General features: G+C 44.2%; 1 protein-coding gene across 1 annotated transcript in view; it reads right to left on the bottom strand.

Annotated features, from left to right (window-relative positions):
• SV2B (synaptic vesicle glycoprotein 2B) overlaps positions 1–20,659 on the bottom strand; it is a 67,750-nt gene that overhangs the window by 24,249 nt on the left and 22,842 nt on the right. Inside the window, exons 2-8 of the mRNA XM_045899462.3 lie at positions 19,680–19,860; positions 19,225–19,376; positions 13,134–13,267; positions 11,738–11,827; positions 7,099–7,209; positions 6,201–6,289; positions 3,886–4,050 (exon numbers count right to left, since the gene is read on the bottom strand). Of these exons, the coding sequence (XP_045755418.1) occupies positions 3,886–4,050; positions 6,201–6,289; positions 7,099–7,209; positions 11,738–11,827; positions 13,134–13,267; positions 19,225–19,376; positions 19,680–19,860 (922 nt within the window). The remainder of the gene's footprint in view (positions 1–3,885; positions 4,051–6,200; positions 6,290–7,098; positions 7,210–11,737; positions 11,828–13,133; positions 13,268–19,224; positions 19,377–19,679; positions 19,861–20,659) is intronic.

The following is a 20,659-nucleotide window of genomic DNA, read 5'->3' as shown; positions in this document are numbered from 1 at the left end:
TACTGGTTGAGGCCTGATTTGTGACCTAGGATGTGATCGATTCTGGAGAATGTTCCATGGGTACTAGAGAAGAATGTGTATTCTGTTGTTTTGGGATGGAATGTTCTGAATATATCTGTGAAGTCCATTTGGTCCAGTGAAACACCAGGTTTATTAACAATGGTAATCATTATGCTTTAGGAAGGAGAGGAATCACAACAAGGCTCACAGAGTGAGTAATGCTTAATCTATTTTAAAATCTGAAGTAAATATAGCACAGTTGATGATTTTATAAAGCCAGCTGCTCTGAACTGGGTTGTTTGCATTATTCTCTATTCTCTGCATATTTGATGTACTTCACAATGGAATAAAAAAGAGAAGAAAGGAGACAAAACAATGGCTATTTGCAGATGATGGGATCATACAACAATAACAAAGGGGAACTGTTAGGACTAATGAAAGAGCTTAGATATCAAATAAACATCCCCAAATCAATAGGATTTCTATTTATTTGCAATAACCTGTGTAAATATTCGATGGGGAGAAAGCAAACCAATTTTCAGTAGCCAGTGAGGTTATAAAATATCCCGGAAGTGTCTCCACAAAGATCTTTGCAGGCCCTATATTAAATTGAGAGATTTGATCAACTCTGAAGCATGAGGTATGTTATCTATTGATATTATGGCTTTCAGATGTAGAATTGGAGGCTTACGCAGGTCAGAGATGGCTCAGCTAGTCTCTGACCCATCGAGGCTTGAAACCCAGTCCCTCAAGCTACTTCCCCAGACCTGGAAGCCAGAAGGTGAATTTACACATTTCCCACCCATGGGAGCTTCATGGGACTTAACTGCCCTGAAACAGACCCACTGCAGCTAAAAAAATTCTTATTTCTGCCTCACTCAAAGGAGTTTTGAACAGTGTAGGGAATGCCTCAGTGTGATGCATGAAACCAACCTTCTTCTCTTTTCTGCTAAGCCATCCTCATTTCAGAGTTCAACTCCCTGACCTTCCATGAAAACTCATGAGAGCTTTTCTCCTATTTTTCTCCTGGCTGATTATCTTGTATCATACTCTTCACCATCCTAACCCTCACAGAAATTAGCCCTGCCAAGCAGAAATGTCTCCCCAAGCAGAGAGGGTAATTAATTAGTTTATACATGATCTCAGGAAAAAAAAAATAAAACTATACTGCTTTCAATTAACAATATGAGAAGCCTAGCCTGACATTTTGGCTCAGGGTTTAAAATATGAACTTTTTCTCTTGCCTTTCTTGCATTTTCTAAAAACTTATGAGTTCTAGAGCAAAAGCAGGATGAGAACTCAGAGCCACCCGGTCCCATTAGATGCACCAGGAGAGCTGCAGATACTGCTTGGGGAACAGGCCCAAACTAATCTGTGTACTTTCATTTCTTCTTGGGGCCAAAGGGATTGTCTTACAACAGGATGAAGTTCAGGCTTCAAGAGGTTCTCCTTTATTGACAAAGTCTGAGGGTGAAGTCTGAAGCCCTACTTACACCAAAGTCATTTTCCCCGGTGTGCAACAGTCAATAAGGTAAATAATTGCTTTTTAAATTTTAAATTAGCAAAGTGTGGATAAAGTCAAAGGAGGAATACAGGGTACATATGGAGAAATGTGGCACCCCAGCTAAAGTTAACTCTCCAAGGAGGGTTAGGGTTTTCAAAGATGAGGCGCTTTCTAGCCCATGATCAGCAGGTGGCAGCATAACTCAAGAAAAGAAACCAGGTTCCTTCATTCCTTAGCTAAGTTTCAAGATTCCTAATCTTCCAAGGAGAAAAACACCCTTTATATTCAGTTTGCTGGGGGTAAAAATGATGGGTTTCATGTGATAATGGTTGTACTTTTAGGATCCATTGGTTAAAAAACATAAATGAGGGGTGCCTGGCTGGCTCAGTCAGTTAAGCATCTGACTCTTGATTTGGGCTCAGCTCATGACCTCAGAGTTGTGAGATCAAGCCCCCAGTCAGGCTCCGTGCTGGGCATGGAGTCCGCTTAGGATTCTCTCTCTGCCCCTCTCCCTGCTCTCTCCAAAATAAAGCAAAACAAAACAACCATATAAATGACAAGTTAAAATTAACTCACTGCAACTTCTGAAGGAATTTATATTTGAATAATTACACCAAACAACCACATTCTCTTGAAACATAGAAACATGGCAGCATATCTGTGCATGCAGAATATTCACATCTACTCTCAGATGATCCTTGGCATGACTGTGCATTCCCAGACCCTTGGCAATAACTGTATGGTGCCAGGGGAGGTCCTGGGTCCACAGGAGACCACTGCTTTCAAGAACACTTGCTTCCCCCTCACTCCCACCCAAAAGCTTGATGAAAGCTTCCAGAGGCTGAGAAAGATTAAAAGAACAGAGTGGATCAGAAATTCTCATTTTTTATGTAGCTAAGTCTAAGAACTACAAAACCGGCCTGTTGCAAACCATGAGGATGCTGGCATTGTGATGAACTTTTTAAATTTTTTTTTTTAAGATTTTATTTATTTATTTGAGAGAGAGAGAGCATGAGCAGGGGGGAGGGGTAGAGGGAGAGAGAGAAACAGACTCCCCACCGAGCAAGGAGCCCGACACGGGGCTCGATCTCAAGACCCTGGGATCATAACCTGAGCCGAAGGCAAATGCTTAACCGACTGAGCCACCCAGGCGTCCCACGATGAACTTTTAAATGCAGAAGACACCATATAACACAGGGCCTCTGTGGGAATGGGGAGTTTCCCAGTGAGACAATATCCAGTTATTAAGGGTATGGGATTGGAGTCCGAATGCCGAGATTGGGAGAGACATTTCTATTTATATTAGCTGCGTGATTTCGGCAAGCTACTCAGCCTCTCTGAGCTTCTATTTCCCCACCTGTACAGTGAAAAGCATATGTCTTGTCTCCTGGAGGCTTCCTTCATTTTTGTGAGGATTACATAACAGTCTATGAGGGTGCTTAAGGCAGCTGCTGACACCTAGAAATGCTTTATGATGTTGGCTGCCATGGTTATGATTATGAGCCTCATGATCAATGTCATACTATCATTATTTATTACTAATATCACATGAGAGTGTCAATGAACATTGGAAACTTCATAAATGCGGGGCGCCTGGGTGGCTCAGTTGGTTAAGTGACTGCCTTTGGCTCAGGTCATGATCCTGGAGTCCCTGGATCGAGTCCCGCATCGGGCTCCATGCTCGGCGGGGAGCCTGCTTCTCCCTCTCACCCTCCCCCCTCTCATGTGCTCTCTGTCTCTCATTCTCTCTGTCTCAAATAAATAAATAAAATCTTTAAAAAAAAAAAAAAGGAAACTTCATAAATGCGGTCTCTTTTTACTGAATTTGTCTCTGCAGAGAATGGTGTCATGTCATGGGTGACATCTGGCCATCCATAATGTCCCTTCGTCTTCAACATTTCCAAAGTGTTCTTTGGGCAATATTTCTTCATGGGCAATGTCAGCACAAGATCTCCCGACTAGTGTCATATTAGCCTCTGGATTTGCTTCTAGAGAAGCTTCCGAAATCAAAGAAAAAGCTCAAAAACCAGGCGGTGGATTAGTATAGTGTTCTCAACCCTCTAGGCCCTCTTTATAGGCAGGCACCAATAGGAGGCCACAGCCCTGTGCACATCTCCATTAAAGGTGTGAGGTCACAGGAAAAATGGTCTGATTGCCTCTCCTCAGTCAAATGTCTCTATCCTTGGATGAATCAGTTCTAGCCAGGTGATTAGGGATGACCGGAGGCCAGCAGGCCTCATTGTGTCTCTGAGGTACCACAACAGCCTTGGAGCTCATTCACCTGCCCTATTGAATTCTCTTTCCAATGGCCCCTCTCCCAAGAACAGTCCCCACAGACCATCACCCCGATCTGGGGAAAGCCCGTGGTCTCTGTCACTTACTTGTCATTCACAAGCTTCCCATGTTGATGAATCTGATTCTCCATCGTGAAGTTGATGGTGGCTCCATACACGTGCTCACCGAAAAACACCTTCATTTTGGACTTGTATGCTTCGTCTTGAAAATACCGGATCATATCAGGGAACCAAACTGTCAGTCCGTAGTAGCTGTAATAGAGAAGACAGAATATTCAAGCAGCAACAGGCTTTATTCTTTCGTGATCAGAGTCTGTATCCCTAACCTGATATAAATCAGGCTCATTTTAAATGTACGAATATGGTTCATTATTAGAAATTAAAGCACTTACTAAGTGCCACACTATCACTCGTCATATGAACAGATCTAAGGAAAAAAATCATGAGCATCTCCATAGATTCTGAAAAGGCATTTGATTAAAAAAAATTCATTCCTGATTAAAGAAAAATAGATTGGGAATTGGTGGGCACTTCCTTTACATGTAAGAAAATACATACCTCAGCTCAAAGGTAGAATCTTACTTCATGAAGTAGAGGCATTTCCACTAATGTCAGCGACAAGACCCAGACACCCATTATCACCACTACTCTTTACCACCACATTGTAGGGCTTAACAAACTCAGTTAGACAGGAGAAAGAAATAAAAAATTGCAGGAATACAAAATTGCAAAGCAAGAGGCAAAACTACCTGAATCTGCAGATGATATAACTTTATACCTGCCGAACTCAAGATCTTCAACTCAAAAAACTAGCCACTAAACATTTTAAAAAGATGCTCAGTCCCACTCATAATAGGAAAAATGCAAATTAAAGCCACACCATTATCATTCTCAACTACTAGGTTATAGGTAAACAGATGCTCTCATACACCGCAGGAAAAATTTGTACAATACCATATGGAGGAGAGGTCAATGTCCAAAAAAATTTACTGATGGCTTTACCCCTTTGACTCCATAATCCCATTTCTAGAAACCTATTCCATTGATCAGCTCGCTCAAGTACAAAGTCGCCTACAAACAATTACTCATTGTGGTATCGTTCGTAATAGCAGAAGTCTGAAGACTTCCCAAGAGTCTAGCAATAAGGCCCTGTTTGAAGACTGTGTGATGCTACATTATGGAAAGCTATGCACGTGTATTTCTCTGTTGTTTCAACATTTGAAATGCATTACCTAATCAACAAAATTAAATCAGCTATAAGTAAATATAAACAAGACATATTTTAGAACTCAGTGAATTGACTCCTAGTGTCTACCATCTTTGGCTTCTGAGATGTTCCCTCCTCACTTAGACAGAATAAGTGGAGGGGAGTAGGGTCTGGCTTCCTCTTTACTTTTACCCACTTGGGTCTCCATGAATAGGTATTGAAAGAAATCAGGTCTCCCCATGTTCCTCCATGAATCAAAGAGGTCATTAGACCCCATTTCATTTCCTTTGGGCACAGGTGATGGTGAACCAAGCAATTTCACAGATGGAAGTTTTAAATCTCATTGACAGTTCCTCGCTGATAATAGCAATTAATTGAGCACTTACTAAGTGCCAGAAATTATTGCAAGCACTTTCTTTATACAGTAAATAGCTTCAAGACGCTTTAAGTGGCTTAAGTGACATAAAGAGGGTCATGATATTTGGAGGTGCATGAAATGACCTACCAATTAAGAGAAGAGCCAGCTAATCACATTCCCATTACACTAGCTCTTCCTTATTGTAGGGCACAGTACTGCAGAGTCTCACTGCTTTATCCCATGGCCATAGTGCAAGTGACAGCTGCCTACTCAGCACTCGTTCCCTGCTCATTCCTCAGAAACTAGATTTTGTTTGGGTATCAACCCTCAGGGAAGGTTACGGTATCTTTGGCTCAGACACAAATCCTGATTAGTCTGAAGTCACTGGGAAATCCCATCCCCTTCACCAGTTAGTTTGGCACTAGGTATGTGACACTCATCTGGTTAATAGAGAAAAAGGATGCAGGGGTTTTCGGTGGGGGGCTCCTAAGAAAGCTTTCCTTGCTGTTACAAAGAGAAGCTCAGAGAGAGGCAGCCTCTTCCTCCTTGGGACATTTTCCCACATTGATGGGATGCCAAGAAGAGCACAAGCATCTGGCAACCACCAAGAGACAGAGCCTGGGGCTGAAACCCCACGTGGAGCCTGCCTCTCTATGGAATTCTTGTTACAAAGGACAAGACGTGTCCTTGCTGTAGAAGCCACGAGAGTGGGCTGCCTGTTACTTGCAGCCGAAAGCATCCAGACTCTAGGAGTTAGAACAAATTGAAATCTCTGGTTTATAGATGAGGCGCTGGAGGCATAGGGAAGTTAATGAAGTTAAGTAAGATAGAATTTACCTTAAAGCCATGGTGAACCAGACCACAGACAGAATCAGCGTGTTCATCCTGTAGGGCCCCATCACACAGTACATAGCATTATCCCAGACCTGTAACCCACACACAGAAGGGTTATTAAAGCAAGAGACTTGTGACTTGAAAGAGCTCATTTCTAGGATTTTCTGATAAATTTCCTAGGACCCCATGAGAGAATGGAAAACCATGAACTCCCAGAAGCAGCAATTCTGTTCAAATAACAAAGACTCTTCTCTTCTTACTGCCTGGCCTCAGCCTCCAACATAATAGTTCTGGAGCATCTTCCCTGGGAACACAGTAATACATCATCAAAAGCACACTGAGGTGGGATTTCAAGACACTAGAAAACCTTGAGTAGTGAGCTCTGCTCCTTGCCTGTGGGAGTGGGTGATATTCCCAACATTTAACAACCATTCAACCATTCATTGGCTGCCTCAGTGCTTGACATCTGAGTTGCCTACAGGAGTCACTTCTCCAGAGAAATGGCCTTGCCCTTCATGGAGACTTTCTCAGAAACCACCAACACACCTCAAAGGGCCATCTACTTCACTCATTCCTTTCTTCCTACAGATTATGTAAAGAGAAGATGATAGAGAGAAGGATGTTTACTAAGAGTAGACAGATGTTCTGCCTGTGTTCAAAATCTCTCCTTGGGAAGGAAGAGCAAAGAAAAGAAACTAAGGTTTAAAGAGTCTGTGGCTCAAGTCACATGGTGAGTGAGAAGCAGGCACAACTGTGTCCCAAACATTCCATCCAGGGCACTCCCTCCCCATCAAACTGCCTTGAGTTGATGGGGGTATTCATGGTCTTTATCCTTCATCCACCAAAGTTACAGAATTTCAGACATCCTCCCCTCTCATCTCCCACATGTTCCCAATCATACCTGCTTGAAAGTGGTCTTGAACCTGACCAGCCAGCGTTGGTACCAAGTTCCTGTTGAACTCTGGATCTCAATGAATTCATCCATTTGCTTGGGAGTTTTGATGTGGGAAACCTGCAAAACAAAGATGGTCTAGAGAATCATAACCCCACTCTGTGTCAGACTTTTCAATCTTTAATTAATGTAACTGAATTTATGTCACATATTGAAGGCTACAGGAGCATTGGATGACCCTCTAGTTCAGTGATTCTTAACCAAAGATGTACATGGCCTCTCTTCAGAAATCTTTCTCAGGGAGATATGTCTCCCTGCAGACAAGATGAATCCATCTTTTCACTAGATCATGCTTTTGAGAAATTTATATTCGTCAGTCATAATATGCTGAATTCCCATGTACATCTGATTTGCCCACAGTAGAGTTGACTCCACCTTAAAATTCACAAGTCTATCCTTAATAGATATTAACAATTAACATCACAGAAGTCTAGAACCCATGTAAGCAATGGTGTGTGTGTGTGTTGCAGGAGAGGGTTGTTACTTAAGATTTTTTTTTTTAAAGATTTATATATTTTAGAGAGAAACTGAGGGAGAGAGAGCGTGCATGCACAAGCAGTGGGAGGGGCAGAAGGAGAGGGCAGAGACAGAATCCTCAAGCAGACTCCCCACTGAGCATGGAGCCCAACACAGGGGTCAATCCCAAGACCCTGAGATTGTGACCTGAGCTGAAATCAAGAGTTGGCCACTTCACACACTGAGCCACCCAGGTGCCCTACTACTTGAGATATTTTTAAAACACAGCGGAATATGAAAAATCATGTCTTCCTTGCTGTCTCTGGCTTTCCTAGTGGAAATCAAAGAAATGGGGAGTGGGGATAAGGTTATATATCTCAGTTCTCCCCCTAAAGGGCCCCAGAAAATATTGATTTATCCAATGTCAGCAGGTAGCCCCAATGTGCAATCCTGACTCACCAAGACAGTGACTGTCAAGTTACCTAGTGTTTAAAGCAACCACTGAATTCTATAACTAGCCATCATGTTAAGGAGATGGCTATCCAAGTTAGCAAGGTCCATGCTTGCAGACTTATTCAGAGGAAAATGGAGGAGCACACTCAAAAAAATGCAGTTTCCATCACCCCCTCCAACGAACTTTGTCTAAGGAAAAAGATTTTAGTCCTACAAGCATCTCCATCACTTTCTTCAGCCATCTGAGAATGTGAGGAGATGGGAAGAGAGAAGGAAATAAGGCTGGTAATCCACAGGGAAAAAAACAGCCCTTGGGTGTGGACAACAGACTCATTAACTCTGAGCATGAGGTCTAGGACGGCATGGCTGTGCTTTTCTAAACCCTAAAAATAGTAGTTCTTAAGCTCCTGGCATGTCCTACCATCTGCAGGTGTTCCTCCTTTGCAGATCTCTCCGCCTGGGCTCTGACAAGGACATGGGGGAGTGAACGCACAGGCCCTGCCACAGAACTCTTGGCTGGAGCTCCATGGTATCAAATATCCCCAGGAAGCCATTGAGCCCTTGCTGTCGCCAAAAGAGGCCAGAGGGCAAGGTTGACATCAAATCAGGAAGCATGTCAAAAATCATACTCCAAAGCATTAAGATATCCACTCAAATGCAATGTTTTTCTTTTTGGTGCTCCTAGGGAAAATAACATTCTATTCCCTAGGGATTTGGGAGTGGTATATGGACAACCTCAAACAAAATTACTCTAATTTACAATTAACTAAGATACTTATCTTTGACTGGGTCTAAATCAGAATATGGCCTGTGTTCACCCTAGCCCTGCAGAACATTTTACTGGGGACACCTGCCAGGTGGCAGATCAGAAACTGTGTGGCAGCCAGCCAAGGGGATGGCTGAAACCTAGGGCTTTGTAGGGGAGGAAGATGTTTTCCTCGCCCCTCTTAGTTAGTTTCCAGTCCCCTGGGGCAGTCAGGGACAGGCGTACAAATGAGGTGGAGAGCAATCATCCCTCAGGACTCCTCTCAGGAGAGCTGTGGATTTGCTTGGAATAAATAGGCTAACAGACTGCTTGACGGGTCAGGGAATGCCAGGGAGGACGAGTGCGTGAGCCGTGCATGAGCCAAGGAGAATTTGCCATATTCCAGAGGGAGAACAGGAGAAAGAGAGGGAAGGCGAAAAGGGAGGAGGAAAAGAGGGGGGTATGGGGCAGGGAGGAAGTTCCTCAAATTGTCATGAAGGTTATTAAACTCGCAAATGCTTGGTATGAGTGAGGTGTGTCTGTGTGTCTGTATGTATGATGTGTGTCTGTGGATGTGTGTGTGTTTATGCATCTTCGTGTGTGTTTCACACGAGGTTGATGTGGCCCACAATCCAACCCAGCTGATGTGGATTCAGAGGCTTGAGTCAGGGACAGACCATGAAGATGTCTCTCGGGAATAAGCAGGAGCTTGGAGAGCAGTCTGTGGAATGGGTGGGGGTGCGGGCAGGACCGAGCCAAGCACACCGAGGTCCTGGAGTGGGGCTCTCTGCTAACATCTGGGGTCCACACCTGCAGTCCAGCTGCAGCATTATAATCCGCCACAGACAGCAGTGGGGATAGGGGACTTGGGAGAACCATTTACACCCTTAACATCTTTCATCTGGACTATTACTGTTAGTTGTGCTTCTTAATAAATGTTTGTGATAAAAGCACCAGTCCCGTATTTTAGATATTTTTAGGAGCATTGGAATTGAGAGAAATAGGTGACTGAACAGCAATAAAATTCATTGCTTGAGTTAATTTAAGAAAAAATATGTCATATTTTTTTTAAGATTTTATTTATTGGGGCGCCTGGGTGGCTCAGTCGTTAGGCATCTGCCTTCAGCTCAGGTCATGGTCCCAGGGTCCTGGGATTGAGCCCCACATCGGGCTCCCTGCTCTGCAGGAAGCCTGCTTCTCCCTCTCCCACTCACCCTGCTTGTGTTCCCTCTCTTGCTGTCTCTCTCTCTCTCTCTCTCTCTCAAATAAATAAATAAAATCTTTTTAAAAATATTTTATTTATTTATTTATTTGACACACACACACACACACACAGAAAGAGCACAAGCAGGGGGAGCAGCAGAGGGAGAGGGAGAAGCATGCTCCACACTGAGCAGAGAGCCTGATGCTAGCTAGACTGGATCCCAGGACCCTGGGGTCACTACCCGATCCGAAGGCAGATGCTTAACTGACTGAGCCACCCAGACACCCCTATGTCATAACATTTTTGAATAATAGTTAACATCTATGTAGCCCCTACTCCAAGGCAGGCACTGGTTTAGGTACTTTATTTAATCCTTACCATAACCATACTTAGAGATATTATTACCCCTCTGTTCCCAGTAGAGACACTGAGGCAGAGGGAGTACCCTGCCTAAGGCCATACAGCTAGAAAGTATCAAAACTGGGATTTGGGCCCAGACTGTCAGGCTCCAGGTTATGGATTCTTAGCCACATGGTCCTGCCACGTGGCCCAGCCTGAGAATCAGGGCTTCTAAGCAACAGTGAACAAGGACAAGTGTGTTGTCCAGAATCAATGGCAGAGGCCAAAGCTGCAAAAGCAGTGAATCGGAGTAGGAGGGGGTTAACCCAGGAGGGCTTCCTTGTGGAAATGGATTTGAAGTCAGCCTGGAAGGGAAGTTATGCAAAACAGGGACCCAGGGCACGCATTCCTCCTTGGCCACAGAGGGTTGTGGTTGGGGCAACACAGATCCCGGCAACTAACAGGACATCTTCATGGAAATCACCACTCACTAGTTTTTCAAGCAAGAAACAAAATCCAGGCTAAGCGCCGATGCTGATAAGGGTGGAGGAGAGAAATGGCTATCCTGTTGCCTATGACACTATAGATTGGCACAACCCTACTGAAATGTAATCTGGCAATATAACTCAAGAGCTGTAAAAATACTAGTGCTTTTTCAGTCAGTCATTTTATTTCTAGGAGTCTATCTTGGAAAACAAACCGAGAACGTGAATGGGAAGGAACTATGTGTGTGAGAAGGTTTACTGCAACAATATTTACAGGGACAAGGTAATAAAATGGGGTCAAAAAATTTCTAGCATTTGGGGCATGTTTAGGAAGACTGTGTTAACGTTCCCAACATTAATGTTGGTTAAAAGGATAATTACGAATGCCACAAGACAACATACAGAATGCTTATGGGTACTTTTTAAAATATATATAGATGGAGGGGTGCCTGGCTGGCTCAGCTGGTTAAGCATCTGACTCTTGATTTCAGCTCAGGTCGTGATCTCAGGGTTGTGGAATGGAGCCCACGTGCTGAGCATGGAGCCTGCTTAAGATTCTGTCTCTCTCACTCTTCCTCTGCCCCTCCCTCCCGCCCTGCTCACTCACACTCTCTCTCTCTTAAAAAAAAAAAATGTAGATGTAAATATATGCACATATGCTCATCCCCATATGAACACAGCTAGTTTTTTCCTTCAGCATTTTTTTTAACAATTAGCAGTAACAAGGATATGCATCAAAATGAACAAATAATTATGACATAATAATAGGACTGTCAGGCTTTTATTCTCCCTCTGATACATTTTCTTTGTCAAATTAATAAATATCATAATATAATAAAATTCTTAGCAAGCCAAAACAGTAAAGAGGGGAGCCCCCCTTTGTTGGCCCAGGTGCCGCACACTCACTGTGAACACCTTCTCGGGGGCCCCCTTCGCCCTCATGTTGGTGTCGTGGACTTGCTTGAGAATCATCCAGGCTTCGTCGTGTTTGCCCATCTGGTGGAAGCAAGGAAAGAGGCATAAGAAATCCTTTCCTGACGAGGGGTGGAAACCCAACGGGGGGCGTCCAACCCTGAGTGTGAAGGGGTTAGACATGGATGCAGGGCCACTCAGGTCTTGGGAAGGACTGGGACAAGTCTCTGTCCCCAGCCCATCTTGGAAGGATACTAAGGTAACGCCTCCGGGGCGTAACGTGTAAACATTACACACTATTCCCACTACATGGTACAACACGCCTAGTCATAAGGTTGAGTGACTGTTGGGGGAGAGCCACGTTCCTCCCTGACCAGAGCAAGCAACGAAGCAACGTGTTACAGATTGAATTGTGTCCCTGCTGCCCCGGGCACCTCGGAGTATGACCCTATTTAGAAATAGGACTGCTGTCGATGTCATTAAGACGAGGTCATACTGGAGTAGGGTGGGCCCCTAATCTAGTTCGACTGGTGTCCTTGTAAGAAGGCAGCATGTGAATACGGAGACACAGGAGGGGAGCACGTGAGAGGACACTGGCAGGAAGCGTGGTGCAGCCGCAAGCCAAGTGGTGGCCATCAAAGCACCAGAAGCTGGAAGAGGCAAGGGAGGACTCCCCTACAGACTTCAGAGGGAACGCGGCCCTGCTGACACCCTGGTTTTGAACGTCCAGCCTCCAGAACTGTGACACAATTTCTGTTACTTGAAGCTACTCAGTTTGTGACAAAATCCTTTATCACAGCAGCACTAGAAAACTAATACACCACAAAGGGTAAATTTTGAGAGATCCCTGGTTAAAAAAAAAAAAACTCCCTGCGGTGTCTGCCCCTGGTAATGGGACACAAGGGAATTTGACAAGGACGATCACTCTGTAGAAAGATCTAGGAGACGCAGAAATGGATTCAGAAATGGGGGTGTAGAAGCCTTCAAGTTCCTATCAGTCCTCTGCCAGTCCCACCCAGTCTGACCCCTGCAAGCACAAGAGGCCCCCCAAGTTGGAAGGACTCTTCTCTCAAGACACCAGGAGCAGCTTTCCTGTGGGGAGGGGTCCTGATGGGCTTGCGGGAGACTCAAGTTTTCCCACAGATCTCACTGTAGCAACTTGAAAAAACATGCCACAGTTTTGAAGAGCCTCTGGAGAGAATGGGAGCTGGAAGCAGCCTCTGACAGTCCCTGAATCCAGGGCATGCAGCCATCAGACAGCAATAAAGCCAGACGTGATGATGGACCAGGCGGGCTGACATGGGGGTGGTGTGCAAATGCAAGCAGAAGGGGGGCGGCCAAAGGGCTATCGCTCTCACATCGGGTGGGGGCGGCGGGGGTGCTGACTCACCTCCAGCAGGAACCTCGGGCTCTCCGGCATGAACCTCAGAGCCACCATGGACACGGTGCAGGGCAGCACGCAGATGATGACAAACACTCTCCAGCTGTGGAAGTGGTAATTGGTACCCATGCTGAAGCCCCAGCCTGTGAAGAAGCAGTCAGAGGATTTGTGACATGATCTTAGAATGACCTTAAATCACTCACTCTCAAATGAGGGCACTAGAGCATCACCTGGGAAGCAGGTTAAAATGCAAAACCCCGACTGTCCCCAAACCTTCTGAGGCAGAAGTCTGGAACAGGCATGGGGAACATGCATCTCAAGAACCCCCCAGGGTTGGCCAGGCCTGACATTTACAGGGTCTTGGGCTGCATCCCATATTTCTCCATAGTCATTAAAACGTAAGCTAACCAACGGTTAATAACAGATGTTCTAGCCCCTCGCCCTGACAAATAAGGAGCTGGAAGTCCAGGCCATGACCTACCCTTGTGAGACGTCTTTCATTTCTTCTCCTGGCCCCTCTCACAGAGTGAGGGGCCTCGTGGTGATATATGTGAACACTCTACCACAATGAGAATGGGCATCTTTGTCACGATTCCTTGAGTTTAGTGGGAATTCCTGGGTTCTGAGTACCCAGAGCATGATCTGGATGGAAGGGAGGGTGATCACACACCTCAGGGACCCCTTGCCTTCTAGGAAAGAAAACCAGATCAGGACCTTAGGACTGTAGGGTTTTTTTAATTTTAAAGAGACAGGGCTTCTAAATTCAAATGAATTCTATCATTACTGAAATGGAGAGATGACTAGCTCCTACTCAGCATTCATTATTGAAAGCATTTCTTTTTTTTTTTTTTTAAGATTTTATTTGAGAGAGAGAGAGAAAGCAAGCACAAGTGGGGGGTGTGGAAGGGTAGAGGGAGAGAGAGAAGCAGGCTTCCCCCTGAGCAGGGAGCCTAATGCGGAACTCGATCCCAGGACCCTAGGATCATGACCTGAGCTGAAGGCAGACGCTTAACCAACTAAGCCACCTAGGTGGCTCTTGAAAACTTTTCTAAAATACATTTTTAGAAATTGCCTCTGGATCTACAAAACATTATTTCAAACATCCTCATGGGTCTCAAAAGTCTCTCTTTTAAGGAATGGGTAGCACAGTGGAAAGAGCCTAGATCTTCATAGTCACGTATATCAGAGTACAAATCCTGGCTTTCCCACATCATTGTGGTATTGGTGGATTTTCACAGAATGCAGGTAACAATACCACCACAGATTGGCTAAGTGCAAAAGCTCCTGACAACCAATAATAATTCATCTACTTTGAGGGTAGATTTGATTTGCTTAGAAATAGCTACATGACATTTAGTGCCAAAGTTGTTGACTAAAATAGATGAATATAAGCAAAAATCAGCAAAATAATTGCTTTTTTAAAAAATCCAAGGTTATGGGGTGCCTGGGTGGCTCAGTCTGTTAAGCATCTGACTCTTGATTTTGGCTCAGGTCATGATCTCAGGGTCGTGGGATTGAGCCCCGCATCAGGATCTGCACTCAGTGGGGAGTCTGCTTGAGATTCTCTCTCTCCCTCTCCTTTTGCCCCTCCCCTCACCCATGCTCTTTCTAAATAAATTAAATAAATAAATAAATAAATAGGGGCGCCTGGGTGGCTCAGTCGTTAAGTGTCTGCCTTTGGCTCAGGTCACGATCCCAGGGTCCTGGGATCGATCCCGCATTGGGCTCCCTGTTCCGCAGAGAGCCTGCTTCTCCCTCTCCCACTCCCCCTGCTTGTGTTCCCTCTCTTGCTGTGTTTCTCTCTGTCAAATAAATAAATAAAATCTTTTAAAATAAATAAAATAAAATAAAATAAAAAAATAAATAATAAAATCTTTTAAAAATAAATAATCAGATAATCCAAGGTTATAAAATGGCTTGGTTTTCTCATGTCACTCCAAGTAACTCTGAAGATAATTCCAACAGCATTTTTTTTTTAAAAAAGACAAAACTGTATAATATAAGTGAATATATTGATTTCTAAAGTTCAGAGGATATCATTATTGGGACATAAAATCTCTATTCCATTTACTATCTGCGAAGCACAATGAAGTGAAGTGCAATAAAATGAGGTAAGTCTATATGTAAACGTATACCATGTGATCAGCTGCAGTGGTGAGCAGTGAACGTCTTGAACACTATTACTGCCCTTTCGACTCCTTCTACTCGCCCTTGACTCTTAACCCATTGCGCTTCTATTCGCTCTACCTGCACTGCTCTTTCTGCTGTTATTTCCTAGTCTGTGCAACTAAAGGACATGCCAGAGGGAATGCCAGGTGGGGAAACATGGGGCTGAAGCCGCTATGACACGTTGGGCCACACAATACACACATCATCCAACTTTCTCAACCAGAATCAAATCTCTTTTTTCACAGCATGCTCTCTCTGGGGTCTGTTGGTTTTCATTTTAATTAAAAAAACCTTTCCTTTCTCCTGATAGCAACACTAGAAAGAGGAAGATAAAAACATAGTAATATTGACACATTTTACAGCTCATGTCCAAAAGCTACTCTTGAATAATTAGAAGTCAAGTTGATCAAAACGACACAGCAGTCAAACTCAGGTGGATAGTGAGGAAAGGAGAGCAGAAGTGGGTACATTTATAAAGTATTCTGCCCAAAACAAATTTTTTTCTTTGTGATAATATGTGTAAATTATCCCAGATACGTTATTCCCTCATGCCTCTGTGGTTTTTATGGTGATTTTAGTAATCTCCATTTATCGCATTCATTAGGCAGATCTTTGGGACCTGAAATTAAATAAAATTAAATAGTGAACTGCTTCCAAATATATGGAACAACTATTAATTCGGAGACAGGGGCGGTTCTGTTCACTGATCTTTTAGCTTGCCCTCCTTTTCACCGTCAGGCTTTCACAAACAGCTGGTGCTGCTGACTACAATGGGAATTAATCTTCCATAATATATCTAATTTTTTCTGGGCTGTGACCATGAGTTCCCAGGAAAACATTCTGAGATTTGTAATTTTCTTTCTCAATGACTTAGTCACCGGAATTCCTGGTGCCAAGACCTCCCATCGCTTCATTCCTGAAAAAGCAATTAAATGGGTTTCACAAGCAGTACACAAACATCAGTCTCCTTTCTGCAGTTACCCTGGCATTTGTCCCTGCTGAGTGGAAGGGTGTTAAAGGATTAGTGTCTTGGGCACATTGAGAAAGAGCATCAAATGTCTGGTTCGCTCTGGACAAAACATCTGTTCCTGGTAAAATGAGGCTTAAAGTAAATAATCACTCCTGTTATACTGTGATTCTAATCTACCGTGTTTCTTGGGTGGCTTCCCCCACTCCCCGCCCAGCTAATGCTTGTTTCAATGGAGCCTAAACACCCAGGAGGCTTGGATCTTAAAAACGGACATCAAAGTCACAGATTTCATACAAGCAAGCAAACAGGAAAAACATCCTGTCTGTTCGGGGTAAAATATTGAATCACAAGCCCTGATGTCAGCCCGCAGCAGCACGGCCCCTCTGCCGTGGACATCCCGTTCAGTCTCGGTCAACACGCTCCCATTGAATCCTCGCATCGCTTCCTTAGCAACCACACCCCCAGACGTGGGTGTGCGCTTGCGTGCGTAAAGCAAAGTGGAAAAAGTGATGCCGCACGAACTGACTATTGTGGGTGGCCCCTGTCGTAACACCCCGCACCCTGCGGGCTCCGCTGTATGGCAGACACGTGGTCTGCATGGGCCTGACCCTGCCCTGCCCCACCCCCTCCCGGTGCCGGATTTGTGGAAGGAAGTGTCCGCCAGAAACCCAACCAATCAGGACCCCGCATCCTCTGCGGTGTAGTGATTGGCTGAGGTGGGCACATGACCTAAGCTGAGCCAATGGGAGGCTCCCTGGTCACGTGTGAGGGCAAGGTTCCCTTGGGGGAAAAGCAGGCTGCAAATAGGAGGCTGACATTGTTGATGCTCCCGGGAAGGGAGCGAGCTCGAACACAAGAATTGTTTTAAACGTATTCTCAGCACTCTCCTTTTTACTGAACCTGAGGGCTGGCGTGATCGCTACAGTCTGCTCTTCTTGCTTCCTTCCCTCTCCACTTTATAGGTGAAGGAGCCACACCAGACAAGAGGGAGCGACTTGTCCCCAATCACAGGGCACCACTATTTTGGCTCAGCTTTTATTAAGATTTTATTTGTCCCCCACACTCCCCAAAAAGATTTTTTACTCACTTAATTTAAATGTGGAAATGGTTTCTTACCACTCACACATTTGGACCAGTTAACAGTTGTAAATAATACAGCAAGAATTGGGGGGAGGGTAAGCGATTTCTCTGACCCATATAACCAACATGGAGTGTACTGTGTGTGTTAAGTGTGCCTTCGGGTGAAGGGCAGAGAGCAGGAATTATGTTAGAAGTAATATGATTTGTATCTAAAATGATGGAGAACTGCTCTGGGTGACAGAATTATCTGGAAAACTCTTCAGCTGTTTATTTCATTATTCCTGTTCATATTTCCTCTCTGTTACTTATACAAAACCCAGTGGGTTCTCAAAGACTAGACAGGGCAAAATTACTTGTTCCCAAATCCATTTACTCTACTTTCTCGGCACACAGCAAGATAGGGGTGATCATATTACAGATTTGGGGACCAGTGGGTTGTAAGTAGAGAGGACACAGTCCACTTCCCAGCCTGTCCTTCAAAATCTCCATGTACAACTGCCTATGATCTTTCCCCAAGCAGAGACGTCAAGCCACATGTTAAAGATGATAGAATCACATGGAGGAAAGAGTCTGAGCCCCAATATTACTGATGGAGCTAATCTGAATGTTTGTGCAGATCAGAAACATTCACCATACTTTACAAGTGGGGAAACTTTTATTGTGTTAAACCACTGAGATTTCAGGGTTTATCAGATTACCAGGATAATACACCCAGCATTACATTAACCAATAGTGTAGGCATTGTCTACACCAAAGCTGCTTCTTAAAGAGATGTACATGGAGCCTCCATCACCTCAGAATACACAAAGAGGATGAGGTTTCAAACAAGGACACCAAGGAGTTCAGTGGGTAGAGAAGTGTTGGTTAGCTTCAGGGCAGTTTTCTGGTACCTTAGAGGTCGGCAGGATTCTAAATGATGACAAAGCCTACACCCATAATCACTGGTTTACCGAAAAAAATTTTGAAGGATGCTGATAGCATTTATTGCCCAGGATGCTCAAAAGACATAATCAAATTCAAAACTGCTGCCTTCTCCCTACTTTACTCTTAACAAAACCAATTGTGAAAGTAAACGTTGCCAGGTCTCTGTCCAGAGAATCCGGTTTTTGCAATTACCCAGGATAATAAAATTGTCCCAGCTGAATCCAAGACCTTGTCTGTAAGGGCTCTCCACTTCTGCAGCCAAACAAGAGTGACAGCAGGCACTAGACTGGAAAGTGCACAAGAGTTCCGCATGGGGACAGGGGGCAGACAGAGCATCAAGCTTCAAGGTCATGCCAGGGACGTGACCTTGGCCAAGTCATCAACTTCTCTTGGCTTCTGTTACATCTTCTATTAAATGGGGTCACTGAAGCCTAACTGCCTAACTTGCTTGGGGGAAGAGGGCTGGGGAGATAAAGACTGACATTCTTTCAAATAAAGGAAGAAAAGAAGAGAAGAATGGAGAGGGAGGGAGGCAGGAAGAACAGACTGTATTATTTCCAGAAAGATAGGTGTATGGAAATTACATACATACGCCTGGGTGGCTCAGTCAGTTAAGCGTCTGCCTTCAGCTCGGGTCATGATCCCAGGGTCCTAGGATCGAGCCCTGCATTGGGCTCCCTGTTCAGCAGGAAGTCTGCTTCTCCCTCTCCCATTCCCCCTGCTTATGTTCCTTCTCTCGCTGTCTCTCTCTGTGTCAAATAAATAAATAAAATCTTTAAAAAAAAAAAAAAAGAAATTAGCGAGGTGTCTCCAGTATCGGAAGTTCTATAGAAAGATAAAAGTCATATAAGGGAACCGTGTGTGAGTACGGGGAATAAGGTTAAGGACAGAAACATTGTTGGAGGCAGGTGCCATAGTAAGAAGAGCCCCTGGGCTATATGAAGGCAGTGCACTCACCATAGTGTGGAATGATGCTCCAGGCCATGGCAGATGCATAGATGCCCCCCGTCATCCAGAAGATGCCCAGCCAACTAAGGTGTTCTCCTCGCTTCTCCCGAGATAAGAATTCCGAAAAATAGGCAAAAACAATGGGCAGAGCACCCCCAATCCTGCATAAAGAAAATGCCAAAAAGAAACAATCAAGTCATACACTAAAAATGGTCATAGCAAAAGCCTAGTTACCTTATACCCCACCCTTGTGAATTTGAAAGACCGGTCAAAGTAGTGTCAGGTTATTTGACCTTATACACTGACTTTACAACATTTTCTAAGGTTCAACTTTAATATAATATCTTTGAAGTCAAACACAAAACATAGTCCAAGGTTTTCTGGAGGTACCACTCAGAGCTCAAGTAGCAGGATAGATGGAACACTGGTCTACAAGGATCCAGCAAAGCCCTGCATTTACATACCCTATGCCTGAGAGGAGTCGGCAGAAGAGGAAGGCTCCATATCCCTGGACGAAGGAGGAGAGAGAGGCAAAGGAGGCGTTGAGGGCCAGAGACATGCTGAGAACTTTCTTCCTCCCCAGCTTATCAGCCAGGCCCCCTAGGACGAAGGCCCCAGCCATCATTCCTAGGTACACTATCAGCCCTGCAAGGGTTGGGGGAGAAAAGAGAAGAGGGGGTGGAAAAAAGAGACAAGACATTAGAAACCATGCAATGTGCCAGAAAATCTGATGCCTGTTTTTATGCATTCTAGAAATTCCGTGTCACAGACATAAAAGGTGGACTCTAACAGATGTTCCTGGCAAATTAGAAGTGCTGTACAAATTCAAATTCTTAAGAATGCTATTCAAAAAAATAGCCTCACAGATTGATACATATGTGCACATACTAAAATAGATCAACCGTAGCTCAGTCTTATGAACCTTTCTTGAAGATGGCTCTTTTAGTGGCATAATCTGCAGAAAGTAGCACTGTCATTTTATTTTTAAGCAAAAAGAGTGTTTGTGTTATAAAATCCTTACCTGCAGGGGTAGGTTTAAAGAGAGAATTTCCAGGAAAAAAGGACAAAATGGTGTAAGGATCATGGGAAGGAAGGAAAAGGTAGAAGTGTAAAACAGCAATTACCAATAAGCCTGGCTATTTTATTACTCCCAAAAAAGATCATCTCCATGCTACAACCGATGTTCAGCTTCCTTAGGGGAATGCAGAAGAGACCAGCAATGAGCCGTCCTTTCTTTAACACATGTAACTTGTACTTGCCTTTTAATAATAAGATCAGTTAATTGAAGATATCATATAAATATATTGTTGTTGACATGTTTATGGTGTTCCAGTGAAAGTCAGCATCCTCACAGACATGGGCCATCTCCAGAATCACATGGATAACTCCTTCCTGCTAAATATTGAGCTCTTACTAATTATTAACGACGGTGCTGAGTCCATAT

The sequence above is a fragment of the Mirounga angustirostris genome, unplaced genomic scaffold, assembly GCF_029215605.1.
Source record: "Mirounga angustirostris isolate CCGP_5_RB_7025 unplaced genomic scaffold, mMirAng1.0.hap1 SCAF_9, whole genome shotgun sequence".
NCBI classification, from domain to species: Eukaryota; Metazoa; Chordata; class Mammalia; order Carnivora; family Phocidae; genus Mirounga; species Mirounga angustirostris.
This window is presented reverse-complemented; position numbering and strand designations above follow the sequence as displayed.